This window comes from Lepus europaeus, chromosome 11 (assembly GCF_033115175.1).
Source record: "Lepus europaeus isolate LE1 chromosome 11, mLepTim1.pri, whole genome shotgun sequence".
NCBI classification, from domain to species: Eukaryota; Metazoa; Chordata; class Mammalia; order Lagomorpha; family Leporidae; genus Lepus; species Lepus europaeus.
Window position 1 is genome coordinate 73,874,197 of NC_084837.1, and position 20,534 is coordinate 73,894,730.

Here is a 20,534-nt window from a genome sequence, read left to right on the forward strand (position 1 = left end):
AAATAAATAAAACCGCCTCATTTAGTGCACAAGTTCTGTTGTGTAAACATGACCTTGATGCCTCTCCTCTCTGACCCAGGAGCTCTACCCTAAGTCAACCAATAGCCCCTGCGTGGCTTTGCCAATTGCTTTTCCTAATCTCAACTCCAGTCCCCTTTGTCTACTGGAGATGGAGGCTGGAGTAGCCTTGGTGACCGCCTGGGGACCGATGGTAAACGAATCTTATCCTCAATCTGTAGTGACAATCGCCTCTTGCCGACAAAACTCTTGGTTGGGCAGAGAACCTGGAGCTGAAGTGGAGGGAGCCTAGAAACTATGAACAGCCCAGCACGCAGGGGCCAACCTTCCAGACTCCCAAGGTAGAACCGAGAAGCTCAGCTACTCAAGAGCCTTCTGTGAGAAACACAACCTGTGCACATGCCCTTTTCATTTCTATCAGCGTTGTCTTATTTTCCTTACTCTGTGTCTGCTAGAAGAAGGGGGTGGTGAGCATGGACTGTGTTGTCAAAAGGAAAGCAGAAGTCCTGCAGGGCAGGGGCTACCTGCTGAGGAGTGCGGGGACCTGGCAGCCCTCCTTACCAAGTTCTCGTTTGTCAGCCGGGTAATCTCGTGCTGCAGGCTGGCCTCGATGCGTGCCTCTGGGGGCAGCTGCAGGTTCTGGGCCAGCAGCTGCTGCTGCCGGTTGTTCTCCTCCTTTAGGCTCTGAATCTCCCCGCGGAGGGCCTCGGCCTCGTTCTCATGGCTCCTCTTCTGTGACTGGAGCTGTGATTCTAGGAGTCTGTAGAGAAGCCACACAGGTTGGAAGTGGGGATGACACCCCAAGCCCCCGCCTAATACTGGCAACACCTCGTTTTTGCAAGCGGATTCTTTTTCGTATCTGTGTATCTTCTGATTTGATCAGATAACCTCAAACAAGGGCCAGCAGTGGGAACAGATGCTTTCACATATGTGTCTTTCTGAACTGTATAAAGTTCCCAGGGGCTCTGAGAAGAGGAAAGTTTTAGCTCTTTTGAAAGGCTCACAGGAAGTTATTTTACAAAATCAGTTAAGAGACACAACTGTAATCTGGCATTCTACATTTGCATGCTAGCATCTGAACTGGCAAAGACAGGTACCTTTGCCACAAAACAACTCTGCAATATGAAGGGGCAAGATAACCAACTCCCAATCTAATTAACCATGCCTTTAAGTTTTACTAAATGACTAATTCCAGGCAGAGGGCGGGACCATTGTCCCCTTTTTATATTCTACTCTTATTTCAGAATAACGCAAAGGCTAGAGTGCTGCTATGAAATACATTTACCTAAATCCAGAAGTTTTAAATTTCATATATATATATATATATATATATATATATATATATATATATATATATTTTAGATTTGTCTTCTTCTCTCCCCAACAGCTTACATAGCAGTAACATAATCCCAACAAGATGTGGCTTTAGAACATAAATATTAAAAAGACCAACAAAGTGGTTACTGCTTCTCTGAGCAAACATTCAGCCAGCTGTGCCCACAGAGCAGACCAGGGTACAGGCAGTGAGGACCCCACAGAGTACAGTACCCTTCCTTCACCATGCACTCCTGCTTCTACATACACTCCTCTTCCAAAGCAGAGTTATGGTTAAAAAGTAACTAACATGAAGAAAGATGACTTTTGAATTCATTTGGTTGCCAACTGCTGGGTAAAACCTACTGAAGCCATTGCAAGTAGATTGTTAACAGCAGACTAAAAATATTTCAGTGATCACAAAATTTCAAAAGGATTTGAACAAATAACACCCCAAAGTTAATGACAGTGGTTTATGGTTAGAACAAACAAAGCAAAATAAGCAGAAGCTCCTTGAATAGTATATTAAATATTAATAAAAGTTAATCATGAAAATGGAATTTTTATGATTTTTTAAGACACGAATATCACTACACCAAATGAGTATCTGTGTTATAAAGTGTGGCTGTTTCAGTCTTATTTTCTTCTCCCTAAACATATTTAATATTCTGAACTATACTCATGCATGAAGCCTTTCTGATTTGCTGCTTCACAAACATGGATTTCACAAAAACCACAGAGAATGCCAAATTATGCATTTAATATTACTTTTAGGCAGTATTACTACATAAGAACGTAGCCATATTGCCATAGGCATCTATATCCTGTAGATTGACCTAAGTGGCTAAGTAGTAAATATAACTCCCCACCACCACCACCGATTTGTGCTCTTATTCAAAGACTGTTTTTCAACTCCTAAAAGGAGTGCCAGATAGCATCATTCACTTTGCAAGGGTGGGGAACATTTTTTCTGCCAAGGGCCATTGGATATTTATAACATCATCTGCAGGCCATTCAAAATTAACTTAAAAATTAGCCTGCTACAGATTTATTGAATTTCTAGTCTTGCCTACAGTTGCCTTGGCAGAGCCACACCAAAAGATTTCCTGGGCCTTTATGGCCTGCAGGTCCGACGTTGCCCACCCCTGACTTAAGAAGGACAACTCTTGCACCATCAAACAATTTCTCTGTTCAGTGCGGAAGGTTTTAAAGGCACTTGGCTCAAGTGCCTGGATTACTGCACCTAATTTACCCGGGAAGACAATTAATGAACAAAAATGCAGGAGTTAAAGTCAAGAAGCCACTGTTAGTAAGAAAAACCACAAATTAACAACATTCCATTTGAGGAGACAAATATAACCTGTTGGCTTGTTTTAACCCTTCATAAACCAGCCACAGCTCTCCATCCTCATTCAACTCATGGAAATCCATAGCAGACGATCTTCCATGCAAAAGGAACAACAATGCAAAACACAAAGGGATACAGGATGGTGATGAGATGGTGACAGTCAGGCAGCACATGGTATTTTAATATCTTATTCAATGAGTAAGATTGTTTTTATTAATTACAGATGACTTTAAGACTTTACCATAAAAATGATTTCTGTAATATTACAAGTAAATGGGTAGAAATAAAAAAAAAAAAAAACAAAACAAAAAACCAACCCCCCCCCCCCAATACACCATATCTACTTTTCCTACAAAAATAAGAAAGGACTGGAGAGGTTTTTTATTGATTTATTCAGCTAGCAGAGTGATCTTACATATCAGGAATTAGATTAGTGGCTATCCATGATACATACACAATGATTACTTCAGCTATTGTCTTCTTATGACAACCTTTACAACATATATTAATTATGCTTTAAGTCTTCTGGGTAGGAACTTTTTTTAGCTTAATAAAATCTGATATCCCCTTTAAAAGCTTGTGTCTCAAATCCTTATGCAAGTAACACATGGGGCCGGTGCTGTGCCTATAGTAGGCTAAGCTTTTCCCTGTGGCACCAACATTCAATGTGGGCGCCGGTTCTAGCCCTGGCTGCTCCTCTTCTGATCCAACTCTCTGCAATGGCCTGGGAAAGCAGCAGAAGATGGCCAAAATGCTTCGGCCCCTCACCTGTGTGAGAGACCCAGGAGAAGCTCCTGGTATCAGATCGGCTCAGCTCTGGCCATTGCAGCCATTTGGGGCATGAACCAGCAGATGGAAGATCCTTCTCTCTGTTTCTCCCTCTCTCTGTCTGTAACTCTACCTCTCAAATAAATAAATAAAATCTTAAAAACAAGAAATAACATAAATAAAAATATGCCCAAAGCTCTCAGCTTTTATGACATTATTTTAAAAATTTTCCTGTGTCAAAAATTAACTTAAAGGGGCAAGTGTTCACCTTAGTGGTTAAGACACCAGTTAAGACTGCCAAGTTCCAGACCAGAGTATCTGGATTCGATACCCAGCTCTAGCTTCTAACTCCAACTCCCTGCTAAAGCAAACCCTTAGGGAGGCAGTGGTAATGACTCAAGTAAGTGGGTTCCTACCACCCATGTGGGAGTCATGGATTGAATTCTTGGCTTCAATAAGACCTGGTTCTGGGTATTGCTGGTATTGGGTGAGTGAACCAATAGATGGGAACTCTGTCACTTTCTCTCTTTGTTTCTTAAATAAATAAAAATAATTAATTTTAAGACCTGGATAAATGGCTTTATGTTATTTTTATATTAAAATATGTTAACTAATAAACTGATGACAAAGTTGGTAATAGGTTTTTTTTTTTCCACCAAAGGTATAAAAATAATACTTTTTGGAGCATCTGGTAAATGTCAGGACTTGTTCTACAGCTTTTCACTGTGCTGTTTCATTTCATCCTCCCAGTAACCCAATTTCTATCCTGTGCCCCATTGCAGAGGAAGATGCAGAGGTTTAGAAGTAAGATGCCTGCAGAGGTTGTGCAGCTGGTAAGTAGTACGGCCCAGTGCTGTCTGATTCCAGAGTCCAGTTCTTACGCCGGCTCTCTTTTTTTTTTTTTTTTTGCTATATTTACATAGCACATTAAAGGGATTTCCATTCTATTTTTCTATCTACCATCTCTCCCTTAGAAGCTCACCTATTTGTGTGGCTTCAATCATATTATCATACTCTGATTACTTTAAAATGCATCTCACAGCCCACACATCTCTCTTGACTTCAGACCAATATACAGAACTGCCTAAGAGGTTTCGCTCCTTGGATGCCCTACTGCTCCTTAAACTCATTCTGTGTAAATCTACTCATCATCCCCAACTAGCACTGTTCCACACCACAGTCCCTCAATTGTAAAATGGCCTTGCCACATCCAGTCAAATATCCATAGCAGGAAGCTTCCTTATCCTTCCCCACATATTCAACTCACCACCAGGCTTCCTAACCTCATCTTCTAACATCTTCCAAATTATCCTATTTCTCTCAATCCCAACAGCCACCAAATAGGCCCGAGTTTCCATACTCAGTCACTGGATTGTGGTAATCACCTCTTAACTGGTAAATAAGCTTTCAATAATTGTTCCACTGCAACCTCTTCTCTAATACAGCAGGCAGACCAGCTTCCTAAACATCAACCCTGATCACCTCACTTTACTTAAAACCTTTCAACAGTTTCCACTGTTCTTGGAATTGAGTTTAAATCCTCTTAGCTGTCTCTCCAGCAGCCGATAGCCTCTGACAGAGTGGGGACTGCCAATTTTTCCAATATGTGGTACACGGTCTGGCATGCAGTGGGCAGGCATGCAAAACAGCTGGCTATTGAAAAGCTGAGTGGATGAAGAGACAGTGTGACACTCATATAACTCTTTCTACACTCACATTTTCTTAGATGTAAATGTATATTTATAACTTGTATTCATAAATTAAAATTTAAGTTTAATCAAATTATTTTAAAAACATTTCTCTACCCTTATCCATAAAGGAAGGTAGGAAATACCTTACTTTCTGCATAGTACTGTTGTTTAGTCTGTGAAGTATTTATGGACACCAATACTGGTAGGATGCACTGATAAGACAAGTCTCTAGAACGTTTTTCCTCTATGATCATCACTGGCCATGTTTTCTCAGAATGGTCTGGTATGCCATATTTTAAGCTGAGAGTGCACTAGCACTAAGGCTCTGTTGGGAAGGGAGGTGGTCACAGAGCTGAGGGGAATTCCAAATACAAGCCCTCATGCTTCCATCCTAAAAGCACTGGAACCACTTTAGAGTTACAGGGCCAACGGTGAAGTGATCCCAGATACCTCACTTCTCTTCACACTAAGTTTCAATGAATGAAAGCTACAGTTGCCCCTACAAACCTTCACAAATAACCAGGATGAGAAACAAATAAAAGTGACCATGAGGACAGTCTAAACTGGGTTGATGGTTTTCTTCTCAAGGCAGCTCACCTCAAAGACAAGACACTAAATATATAAAACATTTTCCCTTGATGAAAAGAACATTCTCCCTGATAGCATTCATCAATAACACTGCCTTCTAAATGAGATTTTACCTGAGAATACATTAGAAACCTGGGACTTTCTTCAGCAGTCAGCTGATGACTAATAAAGCATGCATAAACACTTCGGCTTGCTGCACAAAAGGATGGCTGGAAGACTGAAAATCAACACAACTGAACCAAATGCATAAAGGAAGTGTCAACTTACCTGTTTGTTTCCTTCAAGCCAATGTAGGCTTGGGCTATTTCACCTTTATCTTTCATTTTTTGTACATCTTCCAAAAGTATTGTGGAATCTGTCATTGTATTCTGAAGGGGAAATGATACATTTCCATATTAAGATTCAATTCAAATGCTTTGAACTATACACAACTTATTTCTTTCCTCCAGTGAGGGGGGTTTATGTGCTCCAGGGCATCACCCTAGTCCTGTGTTAATTGTAGAGGTTAAGACAATGAGGCACTTTTGCTCGTCTCCTGAGAACCCATTACAAAGGTGATGAGATTCCAGAGTACCACTGTCCTGTAAAGGAAATCACTGATGGGCTACACGTGTTTTACAGTATGTGAAAAAAATTTATTTATACACATATGCATGAGTATACGAGGGTACTTCAGCAAGTTCATTGGAAAATAGAACTAAAAGATAATTATTGGTGCATAGTTATTTTTCACAGCACACCTTCCATGAGCTTTTTTTTTTTTTTTTTTTTTTTTTGACAGGCAGAGTGGACAGTGAGAGAGAGACAGAGAGAAAGGTCTTCCTTTTTGCCTTGGTTCACCCTCCAATGGCCGCCGCGGTAGCGCGCTGCGGCCGGCGCACCGCGCTGTTCCGATGGCAGGAGCCAGGTGCTTCTCCTGGTCTCCCATGGGGTGCAGGACCCAAGCACTTGGGCCATCCTCCACTGCACTCCCTAGCCACAGCAGAGAGCTGGCCTGGAAGAGGGGCAACCGGGACAGGATCGGTGCCCCGACCGGGACTAGAACCCGGTGTGCCGGCGCCGCAAGGCGGAGGATTAGCCTGTTGAGCCACGGCGCCGGCCTTCCATGAGCTTTTTGAGACCCTTTGTATGTCTATAAATGTCTTATATGCATAGATATGTGTAAATATATATATATAGACTCCATTTATATAGTATATAATGTAGTACTTATAACATTAGAAAGATAACAAGGCAACAATTTAACAGAATACATAAAGCTGTTCTTTTTACTACATTCTGATCAGTTAGAATGGAACAAACACCCTTAATAAAACACTAAAAATATGACACACAGCTCATTTTTTAAAATTAAATGCTCAATGCAAAGAAGGTGGTGTTCAGATGATATGCTTCAACAAAATTAAATTTTGTTCTCACATCTTCAGATATATATAAATGGTAAGAGCCTAGCTTCTTTTAAGTATCTACCATCTGCTGTTATTCAGTGGCTTTTTTCTCCGGTACAGTATAGCAGGGAACATAAGCTTCAGAAATAATCTGACAGGTCAGGATTACTAGTGATTTTATATAATACAGCCTTTTACACCAACATTCTTACTTTAAGTTTTTCTTTTTGTCTGATCTAATAACCACTGTAATTCAGAATCTTGCTGCTACTAGATACTCTGCACCTTTCTAGACCAGTCACTAAGAATTAATGCTCTACAGCCTTGAAAGAATAATACGCTTTAGAATCCCATGGCACTTCACTTGTCTGAATTGTATATGTCTGAGGCTCTAACATCTACTCTAGACTCAGGTCTCCTAGTGCAGCGGACTTAAGAGAATACACTTCAAATATCATGATCTTAGAGACGAGTTCCAGGATAACTGTTATTCCAACTATAGGCTTACCAATGTTTGCTCAGATTTCAGTGTGTGTAAGAAATATTCTTTAAAAAAAAAAAAAAACACTTTTCTCCTACTGTCATCCTTTTGTGAGTTTAGAAATGCATTATTCAATAAGATTAAATATAATCTGATAAGCACTATTAATAAAGATTAGGATTAATTACATTTTAAAGATCTTTTCCATAAATACCACATACTCATATAACATTTCTTCAGCTATGATTTCTAACTATTTAAGATAGATTACAAAGAATTCCTTTTATTTCTCTCAAAGGAAACAAAAAGCATTTTCTATTCCATAAAGAATCACACTCAGATTTTTTAAGACCTTTAAGTAGTAACTTTCAAAGACTCAAGTCAATAATCCTCGATGTGTGCCCTGATATCTGAGATCTATTTGGTGTGGCTTTGAACTTCTAGAAAACTGAGTAACTTGATTTAATTCTCTGACCCACTGGGAAGCAAGGCATCCTTAAATGCTGTTGTCCTGGGGAGTATGTGGCAGTTCTTCCCCTATCCTGGCTCCTCAGGCTAGGAAGTGGCAGCCAGGGGATGAGACTGGACTCAGACCAGCGGCATTAGAAGTCCCTCATTCACTCCTCAGTTTTTCTCCCCCAAGTCAGTGACCAGAAGTTCTGAAAGGGTTGTACCATGCAGGAAAATCCCAGCACTACCTGTCAGGCAGCAGGGGGGTCAGAGCCAGTACAGGCGGATGTGCTGTGCTCCTCAGGCCCCGCCTCACGCATGATGAGCCAATAAAGCCACAGCTCAGCAGCCTCTGCTTTTGCATATACTCCAAGTTAAGAGATCCCGCCAACTCCCTGCTTGTGCGTGACTGGCCATAACTATAAAGGGAGTCACAGAACTGATCCAGGATGGAATCTATGACAACCACTGTTTTCCACTGATTTCCAAAACAGGAAGGAATCAAACAAGAAATTAATCTGTAAATGTCAAAACAGACTTGATAGTTGGAAAGCAGCAACTGTGTATAGTAGAGGATAGCGGTATACTAAAGTTAGGAATAAATAGAAGTATTTACTAAAAATTGGAAGAAATCTTATAATTACCTTGTCATCCTGAAAATCAGAGGCCAGCAAGCACAAAAAATAAATAAATAAATAAATAAATCTTTAGATCGACAAGTAAATTCTCTCAATGAGTCCCCGTTATAACAGGTAACAGTACATTTAAAAATCAGCCACAAACTGTTTCCCCTAAAACTAACTCTATAAATCAATATTCATGGAACTGGCATAAAATGGAGACTAGCATTTATTTGTGTCATAATAACTCTTATTTCTTAGAAGAAAAAAAAATGTTTGAAATTCTCTTTTAGTTGTTTTGGTTTCTCTGGTTGTGAAATATTTTTGTGTTGTGAGAGAATGACCCTCTTGTTAATGCACATGGGTGAGGTCTTTGTCCCAGGTCTGTGAGAGTTACAGCACTGCCCACTAACAGTTCCAGAACACTCTGAGGAAGCAGATAAATGAGACTCGGCTGGGCTGGACCGTCCCTAACTTACCACTGCCCTGCAAAGGAGTCATGAGGCCAGTATCTGACTAGAAACAGCCCCAGGGTGTTGGGAAGGTCTCAGTCAGTGTCACGGGCATTTTTCCTGGGAGAGGACTGGACTGCATGTGCAGGCTGTGAGCTGGGTGAGCAGAGACCTTTGTTAGACAGGGCCAGCCTGTTGTGGGCAGGTGAGCAGCTGTCCCAAGGGGCATATAGGCTAGGTAAAGCTTTTAATGCCAGTGGCTTCATTTTTCTTCTCCTTTCTTTTCTTTGGTTCTAAAGCTTATTGTGAGACTACATTATGTCACAAATATATACAATGATCTGTAAATAAATTTTAAAAGGAATATCAATTTGTCCCAAGGGAATCAGAGAGACAAATCTCATTTTGGACTCTATGGATGAGCACACAGAGCCTTGTGTCTCTGGGTTCAGCCATGGTAGCAGCCATGGGAATCAACTGGGGACAGTGAGGCCTCATGGCTAAACCACAGGAGAGAGTCCTTTTCTAGAACTTTGTCACCTCAGACTCAGTCAATGATTTGTTTTAAAACTACGAAGCCCATGTCTTTACATAACCCTGCCTATTTCAGGACTTTCTGTTCCCCCAAAATGATTGAGTGGGATATCTTGTTTTTGGATTTACTATTTTTCTTCTCATTTCAAGATTTACTTTTTGAAGGGCAGAGTAAAAGAGAGAGAGAGAGAGAGAGAGAGAGAGAGAGAGAGAGAGAGAAAGAAACAGATCTTCCATCTACTGGTTCACTCCTCAAATGACCACAACAGCCAGGGCTGAGCCAGGCCAAAGTTAGGAGCCAGGAACTCCATGTGGGTCTCCCATATGGGTGGCAGGAACTCAAGTACTTAAGCCATCATCTTTTGCCTTCCAGGATGTATTGGAAGGGAGCTGGATCAGAAGCAGAATAACTGGGATTCAAATTGGCACTTTGATATGGGATACAAGCATCCCAAGCAGCAGCTAATCCAGCTGTACTACAAAGCCTACCCTATTTTTCTGATCATTGTGGATCCCAGGTGTGAGCTGCCTTGACCAAATCCAGTTGTACATGCCAGACACAGAATCGAAACCACATACAGAAATATCATTTCTGGAAGAAGCATACTCAGATTTTCCCAGCATCTAGCTCGTGCTATGTCATGGACATTTTACATGGCATGTGACACAGCTGGGATACTTGATGGCTACAATTTCTAGTAACTTGGCTGCACACACAGGTCAGGCTTTCAAGATGATTATTCAGAATCCCCTTGATGGCAAATGACAAAGAGGCCTATTCTCATTAGCACATGGTACCACTGGGTCTCAAAGTAGCCGAGTGCAGGGAAGAACTTCAAGGGGCCATCCTCAGTGTGGAACCCTTTCCCTGGAATCCCCTAACATAGTCACTCTCAATGGGCACAACTCTCCCTATTAAACAGAACTCCCTAAGGTGAGCAGAGATCATCTCCATGTAACTTCCATTCACTAACCTCATTACTGGCCTTTTCATATGTTACCTTCCCAATTAAACAGGCTGTTTTCAAGAAATCACTTTTTTTTTTTTTTTTGACAGGCAGTGTGGACAGTGAGAGAGAGAGACAGAGAGAAAGGTCTTCCTTTGCCGTTGGTTCACCCTCCATGGCCACTGCGGCTGGCGCGCTGAGACCGGCGCACTGCGCTGATCCAAAGGCAGGAGCCAGGTGCTTCTCCTGGTCTCCCCATGGGGTGCAGGGCCCAAGCACTTGGGCCATCCTCCACTGCACTCCCGGGCCACAGCAGAGAGCTGGACTGGAAGAGGGGCAACCAGAACAGAATTGGTGCCCCGACCGGGACTAGAATCCGGTGTGGCAGCGCCGCTAGGCAGAGGATTAGCCTGTTGAGCCACGGCGCCGGCCTAAGAAATCACTTTCAAGTTGCATTTAATGTCTCCCAAGCAAGAAACCTTATGGATTTGTATATTTAACAGAATTTTATTTCAGATCATAATTTACTGTGGCTAGATTGCTGCAAAAATATTAATTTTAAAAGTCCCTTGCTCATGAGTGAGAGGTGAAATTTTGAAGGTCATTTAGGATTTCATTGCTTTTTACAATTGGAGTTTACTATTTTTTCAAACTTCGATGAGTACTTGGAACAATGTTAAAAAAAAAAAAAAAAAAAAACAGTGGGATTTAAAAGAAAAGTATGGGGGCCAGCACTGTGGCTCAGCGGGTTAACGCCCTGACCTGAAGTGCCAGCATCCCATATGGGTGCCAGTTCTAGCCCTGGCTGCTCCTCTTCTGATCCAGCCCTCTCCTGTAGCCTGGGAAAGCATTAGAATATGGCCCAAGTCCTTGGGCCCCTGCACCCACATGCCAGACCTGGAAGAAGTTCCTGGCTCCTGGCTTCGGATCGGCGCAACTCCGGCCGTTGTGGCCAATTGGGGAGTGAACCAGCGGATGGAAGACCTCTCTCTCTGCCTCTCTTCTCTGTGTAACTCTGACTTTCAAAGAAAGAAATAAATAAATATTTAAAAAAAAAAAAAAGAAAGAAAAAGATGAATCTTCAAACAGAGCAAAAATGCTTGTATGTGTTTGCTTCCTTACAAAGGATAAGAAATGGAGGCCAGTCCCCAGATACCCATTTCAGCCCTGTGTGTGTGCTTACCTTGGGTTGGATGGCTTCCTTCTGGCTCACCAGCTGAGACCTCAAGATGAGGACTTCCTCCTTTCGGACATCAAGCTCCTCACTCACAGAGGCCAGCTGCTCCATGAGGACACGGTAGGCAGGTGCACCAGGAGCAGTCACCTCTGGGGCGCTTTTCTCACTAAGGGCCTTGCGCAACTCATTTAGCTCATTTTTCAGTTTTTTGTTTTCTGATTCTAGTTCTTGACGCTGTGTGAAGAGATAAAGCAAAGCTCATTGGTGTCATCCTCAGCTTTACATTGGAATGCTAAACTTCCCCCAAGATGGTAGAATTCCATGTGTCTATTTCTGAGTGTGACAGGAGAGGATCCAGAGAGTATCCTGGATCCTGGTGTATTCCTATGTCCGTGCCCTTGGTTTATCTCCTCACATTCAATCAGATTTTTTTTAAAAAAAAAAAAGCTGGGAAAGAGAGGGGTCCACACTATGGCACAGTAGATTGAAGCCCCAGCCTGCAACACCAGCATCCCATGTAGGCACAGATTCAAGTTCCAGTTGCTCTACTTCTGATCCAGCTCTCTGCTAACAGGCCTGGGAAAGCAGCACAGGATGGCACAAGTGCTTGGGCCCTGCATCCACGTGGGAGACCTGGAAGAAGCTACTGGCTCCTGGCTTCAGATCAGCTCAGCTCAGGCTGTTGCAGCCATTTGGGGAGTGAATCAAAGGATGGAAGCTCGCTCTCTCTCTATCTCTCTCTTTCTCCCTCTGTGTGTGTGTGTGTGTGTGTCTATCTGTCTCTATAACTCTTTCAAATAAATTTTTAAAAAATATTAAAAAAAAAAACATTCTGGCAAAGAAAGTGTGTGTGTGTGCTTCTATCTGCTGGTTCACTCCCCAGATGCCTGCAAACAGCCAATGCCAAGCCAGGCAGAAGCTGGGAGCTAGGTACACAATCCAGGTCTGCCGTGTGGTTGTCAGGGTGTACAGTGGTGGGACGTTGGTGTCAGCAGCCACAGTGGGACCTGAGCCCAGGCACTCGGATCTGGGATGTGGTATTTTAACTGCTAGGCTACCTGCCTGCTTCCCTGACCCCATTTTCCAGGTGACAGATGTAGTATTCGGACCTCGGCAGGCCAGAGCTCGTGCCTTTACTACTGCAGCCTCAAATGGCAGCTACTTCTCTTGTTCTTGTTTGGACTGAAGTGTAGCTTATGTGAAAAACAATTTATAGAAGAAAACAGCACAAGTCAAGAAGTGATGCCTGAAGAAGGTTTAACTAGGGACCTCTGATCAAACCTTTAGACCATAAGGACGTTCTCTGAGAAAAAGAAGAGATTTGGGGTAGGTCTCTTGCCAAAACGAAACAGTTAAAGTCCTGGGCATAAATTTCCCCTTACCTTGAGTGACTCATATTCCAGTTCTGCACCTCTAACTTGTGGTCTTTCTTCTTCCTGGGGAAAATACAAAGTAAGAATTTTGTATTTTAATTGTCACATTTTTACTTTTAGAATATGTACCTCTTCTACAGGAGGAGAGTTTAGCTCTCACTACTCTAACCAAATGTGGCTTGGCTAAGGTACCTCTGGGCTAAGTTCTTACTAAAGAAGAGGGTTCAGGGAGGGAGCTCCAGCTCCAGCCCTCCGCCCTCGGGTGGGACAGCACCATGCCTCACGCACCACGCACCTTTGCCTTGCTGCGCAGCATCTGCTCCTCCTTGCGGTCCAGCTCATCCTGCATCACCTGCTTCTCCTGCTCCAGCTCTGTGACTCGCTTCTGGAGCTTGAGAAACAGTGACATGTCCAGAGGCACCTTCTTCTCACTTGGCTCCTAAACCCCAGGAATCACAATGTGGTCAAGACAAGCCAGGACATGTACAAGATAATGAAAAGATAATGAATAGTTCCATAGGAAAACTTACTGAGGAAGAAATATAAACATCCAAAGAATATACAAAACAAATGGTCATTTAGCTAACAATTAGAGAAATGCAAATTAAACAGTGAGGCACTACTTCTCCCTCTTCAGACTGGCAAAGACTGAAAGATGCATAAAGCCCTGTTAGCAACATGTTAGCAACAGGATATTGGTAGAAATATAAAAAGGCTTTTTGAAAGACCGATTTATCTGTATTTTTAAAAATTTAAGTGTGTATACTCTCTAATCCAACAAACCTAAATTTAGGAATTAATTCTATAAAAGCACTCATGTAAACATTCAAAAATATGTGGAAAAAAAGATGTGCACCACTGTATTTTTGTAATTGCAAAAATTCGGCAAGAACTTCAATGTTAGGAAATAAGAAAATTGCTTAAATAAATTATAGTATAGACAATCTGTGAAATATAACTGTTAAAAAACGTAAGCAAATCTACACAAGTAGATAAATATGTCCCAGATAAAGTACAAAGTGAATGTTACAATCTGTAGGACAGAATATATATTAGGTTCTAATTTTTCTTTTAAAAAAGCCACACAAAGATATGTGGCTTTTAAATTCAAGCCTAGCATATGCAGACAACAATGTGAAGTCCATCAATGATTGCCTAGGCGGATGTAAGGTTCTATGGGAAAGTTTCATCTTTTCCTTTGCACATTTCTTTCCCTTAATTGTTTACAATAAGCCTGCACTAGACAGTAATCGTGAAAAATGATTTTGGAAAAGGTGAAGAAGTACCAGCTGACATACACTGACATCAGACAGAGAAAATCGAAAACCCAAACTAGACAGCCCTTGAACTGAAGGCTAGCCTAGAGGCATGTGAAGTTTTTCTATTGGTTCCAAAACAGAAGAACTGCTAAGGATAAGTAAAGGCATACTGACTGAAACTAATATATGGAAAGAATTAGCCATCATCATGGTAGTTCACAGAGTGTCTTAACTGTTTTACCCTGTTTACATGAGGTTTTAATTTTTAATGATGTAAGAATAAAAATAAGTGCATCATTAAATTTAATATAAGGAGTATGTGTTGGTGGAGGAGAGGGAGGGAAAGGTAACAATAACACTTAGCTAAATGGTCAAAAAATAATTCTTAAATGATTAAGAATTCTCATTTTTCCAATTATTCATAAAATAATGTTTAGTTTTGTTTTATTGATATAAAAGCAAGACAAGCTTTTATAGAAGAATGTAGGAAATAAGGACCAAAAAAGTCATAGAACCTCATATCCAGAGAAAAACACCAATTTTTACCCAGCATTTTTCTATGAATCTATAGATTTAAAGAACTGGGAGAATATTTCATTATAATTTTGTATTGTCTTATACACTTAGTGCTGCATTACAGTTGTAACTGTATAGTACTATATCATCATTTAGTTAGCTACTACCTTACTGATGGACATTGAGAATGTTTCTCAATTTTGCTACTGAAATATTACTATAGTAAAAACCTTACTACATAAATATCTAAACATTAACAATTTTAAGTCTGTTACATTTAGGCAAAATGCGTATTTCTAAATTGAATCCATTTACATTTCTATCAGCTACTACCACCTTGCCTGGAACAGCAGACTGTTACAATTTAAAAAAAATTAGCTCAGCTTTTGAACCAACAGTGGCATTTTACTATTATTTTAATTTATATTTCTATGACTTCTCAGAGGATAGAATGATTTTTCATTTTCAGGAATTTTATATTCATTAGCCACTTTTGGTCTTTTTTGCATTCTGAGTAGTGCCAAGCTCAGTGTTATTCCAAATCTTAAACAAACAAAACAAAACAAAACAAAACAAAACAAAACAAAAAATTAAGACAAATCAACTATACTAGTAAGTGGGCATTTATAGGCCATCAAGGTTATTTGCCCACAAACTAACTATACCTGGAGTTTTCTTACCGCTGCTTTGTATGGCTCAACAGCAGGAAAAAGGTAAGTATATCACCTTTACCATAAAGTCTATCCTGACCTAGCAGAATACAGATAATATCTTGCCTCAACATGAAAATACTACATAATTTCATTTACATAAAAATCATTTCTCTGTCCCACAAATATTTACATTTTAGCTTACTTATAATTTATACATTCTACCTTACATATTTTTAATATTTGTTCATTTATTAATGATGTATATGGTCCTGAAATGTTAACTATTTAGTCTTTTTTTTATATAATAGAAACCTTCATCCAACAAATGAACATATATTTCACTCACAGTACCTAAAAGTTGTCAATTAGAAATCATTCCTATGAGCTTTGAATGGCATCTTAAAAGAAATTCTTTATTTATTTATTTATTTATTTGACAGATAGAGTTAGACAGTGAGAGAGACAGAGAGAAAGGTCTTCCTTCCCTTGGTTCACCCCTCAAATGGCTGCCACGGCCGGAGCTACGCTGATCTGAAGCCAGGAGCCAGGTGCTTCTTCCTGGTCTCCCACGAAGGTACAGGAGCCCAAGCAATTGCGCCATCCTCCACTGCCCTCCTGGGCCACAGCAGAGAGCTGTACTGGAAGAGGAGCAGCTGGGAGTAGAACCCGGCGCCCATATGGGATGCTGGCGCCGCAGGCGGAGGATTAACCAAGTGAGCCATGGCACTGGCCCTAGAAATTCTCTTATTAAAATGGAGTGGGATAACTTGTTAGAGATCAGATAATGCTCCACACAGAATTACTTGATTGTTAGATAAGAATGAAATTCTATAGGTAGGAATATTAAAATAGAAGCAGGAAGAATATAAAATATGACATTGACAAATGCAAAATGACCTGAAGGATAAAGACTGACCATCATTTAAGAGTGCTCTTGATAGAGACCATTCTTGTCCCTAATGACACATTTAATTAAAGACCATTTGTCCTCTCTATACCATGAGTGGGAAGGACGATTGCGCCATGTGGCTCAGGGGTGTTTCTGGGGTTTGATTTTGCTTTCCTTCCTTAGTAAGGACGTGGTCAGCTAGGGCTTTTCTCACAGTGAAGCTTTGAGCTGACCTAAAAAAATAATACCAGTATCTCACCTGAGAAATTCCAGAATTTATTCACAAAATTCCCACTGCAGGCCTGGCAGCCATTCTGGAATATTCTCAACAACAGCTGAGAAAGGTATAAGACAGGTATGAGGAAGCTCGAGAACAAAAGCTGACCTGGGGTAATTAGTCAAAGGCTGTCAGGAAAGGGGCATGACTAAGCAGGGAGAACCAACCCAGGAAAGATGCTGCATGTGTCGGAGGGCTGCCCCGCCAGGCGAGCTGGCAGGTGAGCTCTGAATCAGAACTGGCAAAAGAGGCACCACCATGACTCAAGAACGATAAATCACAGCCTTGGCAAAGCTAGGGAAACACTGATTCCTTTGTAAAAATCATGGTTTACTGATTTATTTGAGAGGTGATGGGGAGGGGAGCTTGAGGGAGGGAGGAAGAGGGGAAGGGAGACAGAGAAAGAGAGAAATCCCCCACCTACTGGTTCACTCCTGCTGGGCCAGGCCGAAGCCAGGATCCCAGAACCCAGTCCAGGTCTCCCACATAAGTGAGAGACCCAAGTACTTGAGCCATCACTTGCTGTCTCACAGAGCATGCATTAGCTGGAAACTGGAATCAGGAATACAGCCAAGACTTGAAGTCAGGCCTTCAAACATGGGATGTGGAAGCCCCAAGCAATGCCTTCACCACTATGCCAAATGCCTACCCCTAATTCCTTTTCTTTTTTTTTTTTTTTTTTTTTTGACAGGCAGAGTGGATAGTGAGAGAGAGAGACAGAGAGAAAGGTCTTCTTTTTGCCGTTGGTTCACCCTCCAATGGCCGCCGCAGTAGTGCGCTGCGGCCAGCACACCGCGCTGATCCGATGGCAGGAGCCAGGTGCTTCTCCTGGTCTCCCATGGGGTGCAGGGCCCAAGCACTTGGGCCATCCTCCACTGCACTCCCTGGCCACAGCAGAGAGCTGGCCTGGAAGAGGGGCAACCGGGACAGAATCCGGCGCCCCGACCGGGACTAGAACCTGGTGTGCCAGCACCGCAAGGCGGAGGACTAATTCCTTTTCTATACCAAATTTTGCTGTTACTACATGATTAAGCTAGGAATTCTGTTCCAAAAATATCTGAAACAGTCATACCTATTTTAACAACAAAAAAATCTTACACAAGAAAGTCTATTATTTTCCTGGAAACAAGTTTTTAAAGAGTTATTTGGGAATATTAAATTTTAGAAGTTGAAAATTTTCTCCACGTTTTTGAGGGGTAATTTGTAAACCAGGCCATTATAGAGGTAGCTGCAGGAAGCAATCTAACCCTGGAAGTCCTAAGTAATAGAAGTAGAGATTCATAGCCATTCAGTTTTTGCCTGGCACCTCTTTCCTGCCCAACTTCCCTCTGATAATCCATCTCTCTTTTCCTATTATGACTCACTCAGATTTATACCTTCTGATCCTAAACACATCCAGTCAGAATTGAAGAGTGATCCATAGAAAGCTATTTATTACAGCAACAAAATTTATGTATAGAACACTTACTACATGCATAATAGACACTGCTCCACATATTTTCTAGGAAATAACTCATTTAATCCTGAAAATATTGCTGCAACGTAAGGCAGCAGCAGCATCTCTACTTCCTAGTTGAAGAAACTGAGGCACAGAAAGATTGAGGCTAAGGTAATGGACTCTTCTTCTTCGGGAAGAGTTACTATAGTCTGTCCCATGATAAAGACAGCACTGGTAACTAAATGCAGCCACATTTCAGATGAATGGAGTGAGTCATAAGGGACTGTTCACAGGTATGATTTGATTTGGGTGCATGACCTACTGCTGCTATGTCCATGCCCTTGAAGGACAATATACAATATGTCAAGATCTAACATGTGGGGCACAATCCATACTCCATTATCCAAAGAGGAGAGAAATGCTACTACTCAATGGGCAGGCAGTTGGTATGCTGGTTGAGACTTTACTTGTGATATCTGCCGCCCATATGAGTGTCTGGATTTAAGTCCTGGGTCCTTTCTTGATTCCTGCTTCCTGGCCATCCTGGGAAACAGCAGGTGATGGCTTGATTAGTTGAGTTCATGTAACACACAAGGGAGGCCTGGATTTGAGTTCCTGGCTCAATGCTTCAATCTGACCTAGACCTCATTATTATGGGCACTTGGGGAGTAAAGTAGAAGATAGGAGATATCTGTGTCTTTCTCCTTGTCTCTCTCAAATAAATAAAATTAATTTAAAAATATCCCACTTTGGAGGCTGGCACCATGGCACACTAGGTTAATCCTTTGCTTGCGGCACTGGCATCCCATATGGGTGCCGGTTCTGGTCCCAGTTGCTCCTCTTCCAGTCTGGCTCTTTGCTGTGGCCTGGGAAAGCAGTAGGGGATGGCCAAAGTGCTTGGGCGCCTGCATCCGCATGGGAGACCAGGAAGAAGCACCTGGCTCTTGGCTCCTGATCAGTTCAGATCTGGCCATTGTGGCCATTTGGGTTGGAAGGAAGACCTTTCTCTCTGCCTCTCTCTCACTGTCTGTAATTCTGTCAAATAAATAAATAAAATCTTTAAAAAAAAAAAATCCCACTCTGTTAACTTGAGATAATTTCAGTAGAAAACAGATGAGAATTAGAAACAAAAAGATTATTCTCCAAGTCTGTAAGAATCTGGAGAAAACTTGACAGAGATGTTCACAAATGTCATTACTAATAAAAATTAGGTAAAGTCATAAGATTATTTTTTTAGTTTAAAGATGTGATGACCTCAGTCAAAACTATAAATGAGAGATTTATTTGCTCTGTGTTTATTACAGAATAATTCTTAGTTTGTATCTCTTTTTTGTACAGTTTGTAAATGTACATCCCTCCAGTTACTGGAAACTACTTCACAAAGACCAACAGGATGCAATCCTAAGGCTTTCATATCGAAGTCCTAATTTGAAATAGACAATGTCTAACTTTGTAGTAATCTCCAAAGCTGACCACCAATGATTCCTCCCAATATACATGCCTTTCCTCACATCTATTCTCCTTCCTTGAATCTGGCTGGCACTGTCACTTGCTTTGACCATAAAGTGGCAGAACTGACAGCCAGTTCTTGGCCTAGCTCTAAGAGGCCTGGCATCATTTACACTCCCAGACACACTCACCTGCTGCTGAGAAGTCTTGTATACATGATTGTAACTATACAACATTTCTACCATAAGACAATTTTCCTCAAAATTAATAGACTGAGTAGGCAGAAACTTCTCTTAAGTAAAACTAAGACAAGAAATATAAGAATCACTCAGTTTTCTTCATCTGTTCTGCCAGAAGCAGTCTATTTCTAATGTGGCCATTTTCAAAAAATAGAATATAAAAATGGAACAGCCTGTGTCTGAATTACCTATCACTAAAACTAATATCATTTTTTTTTTGTACTTTAAGAGTTACAGTAATATCTAATTTTGGTCTCATGCCATATAACATAAAATGTTAAAGCAGATTTCTGAACTATTTTCCATGTATTTTTATAGAAAAAAATTACATTGGTAAAAACTGACATCAAACTGAGACAGCAGCTCTGCTAAACTCTTAGGCACCAAGTATTTATAATATTCAAGGACAAAGGACTTAACTTTTTAAATGATTTGCCTCAGTCTGAAATAAATTCCTGATAGACTATATTTTCAATACACTGAGTATGTTAAGGCATAGAAAGAAAACTACAAGAGGAAAATCTCATAATCAAATTTACATTAAAATACAATTAAAATGTATATTGATAAAATATATGCAATAATTATGTATATGCACAGCTCATTAGACAGCCATAAGTCACTCAGAAGAACAAAGAAACACAACAAACAAATGTTGTGTTTAT

At 41.0% G+C, this 20,534-nt stretch overlaps 1 protein-coding gene across 10 annotated transcripts in view; it reads right to left on the reverse strand.

Annotated features, from left to right (window-relative positions):
- Positions 1–20,534, reverse strand: part of MYO5A (myosin VA) — a 240,985-nt gene that overhangs the window by 32,733 nt on the left and 187,718 nt on the right. For 8 of the 10 annotated variants that reach the window (XM_062205939.1, XM_062205938.1, XM_062205944.1 and 5 more), the window contains 6 exons: positions 13,445–13,588; positions 13,159–13,212; positions 11,783–12,010; positions 5,995–6,095; positions 2,693–2,773; positions 580–778 (listed from right to left, as the gene is read on the reverse strand). In XM_062205939.1, coding sequence (XP_062061923.1) covers positions 580–778; positions 2,693–2,773; positions 5,995–6,095; positions 11,783–12,010; positions 13,159–13,212; positions 13,445–13,588 — 807 coding nt within the window. The remainder of the gene's footprint in view (positions 1–579; positions 779–2,692; positions 2,774–5,994; positions 6,096–11,782; positions 12,011–13,158; positions 13,213–13,444; positions 13,589–20,534) is intronic. The other 2 variants (XM_062205937.1, XM_062205940.1) reach the window with 1 other exon arrangement.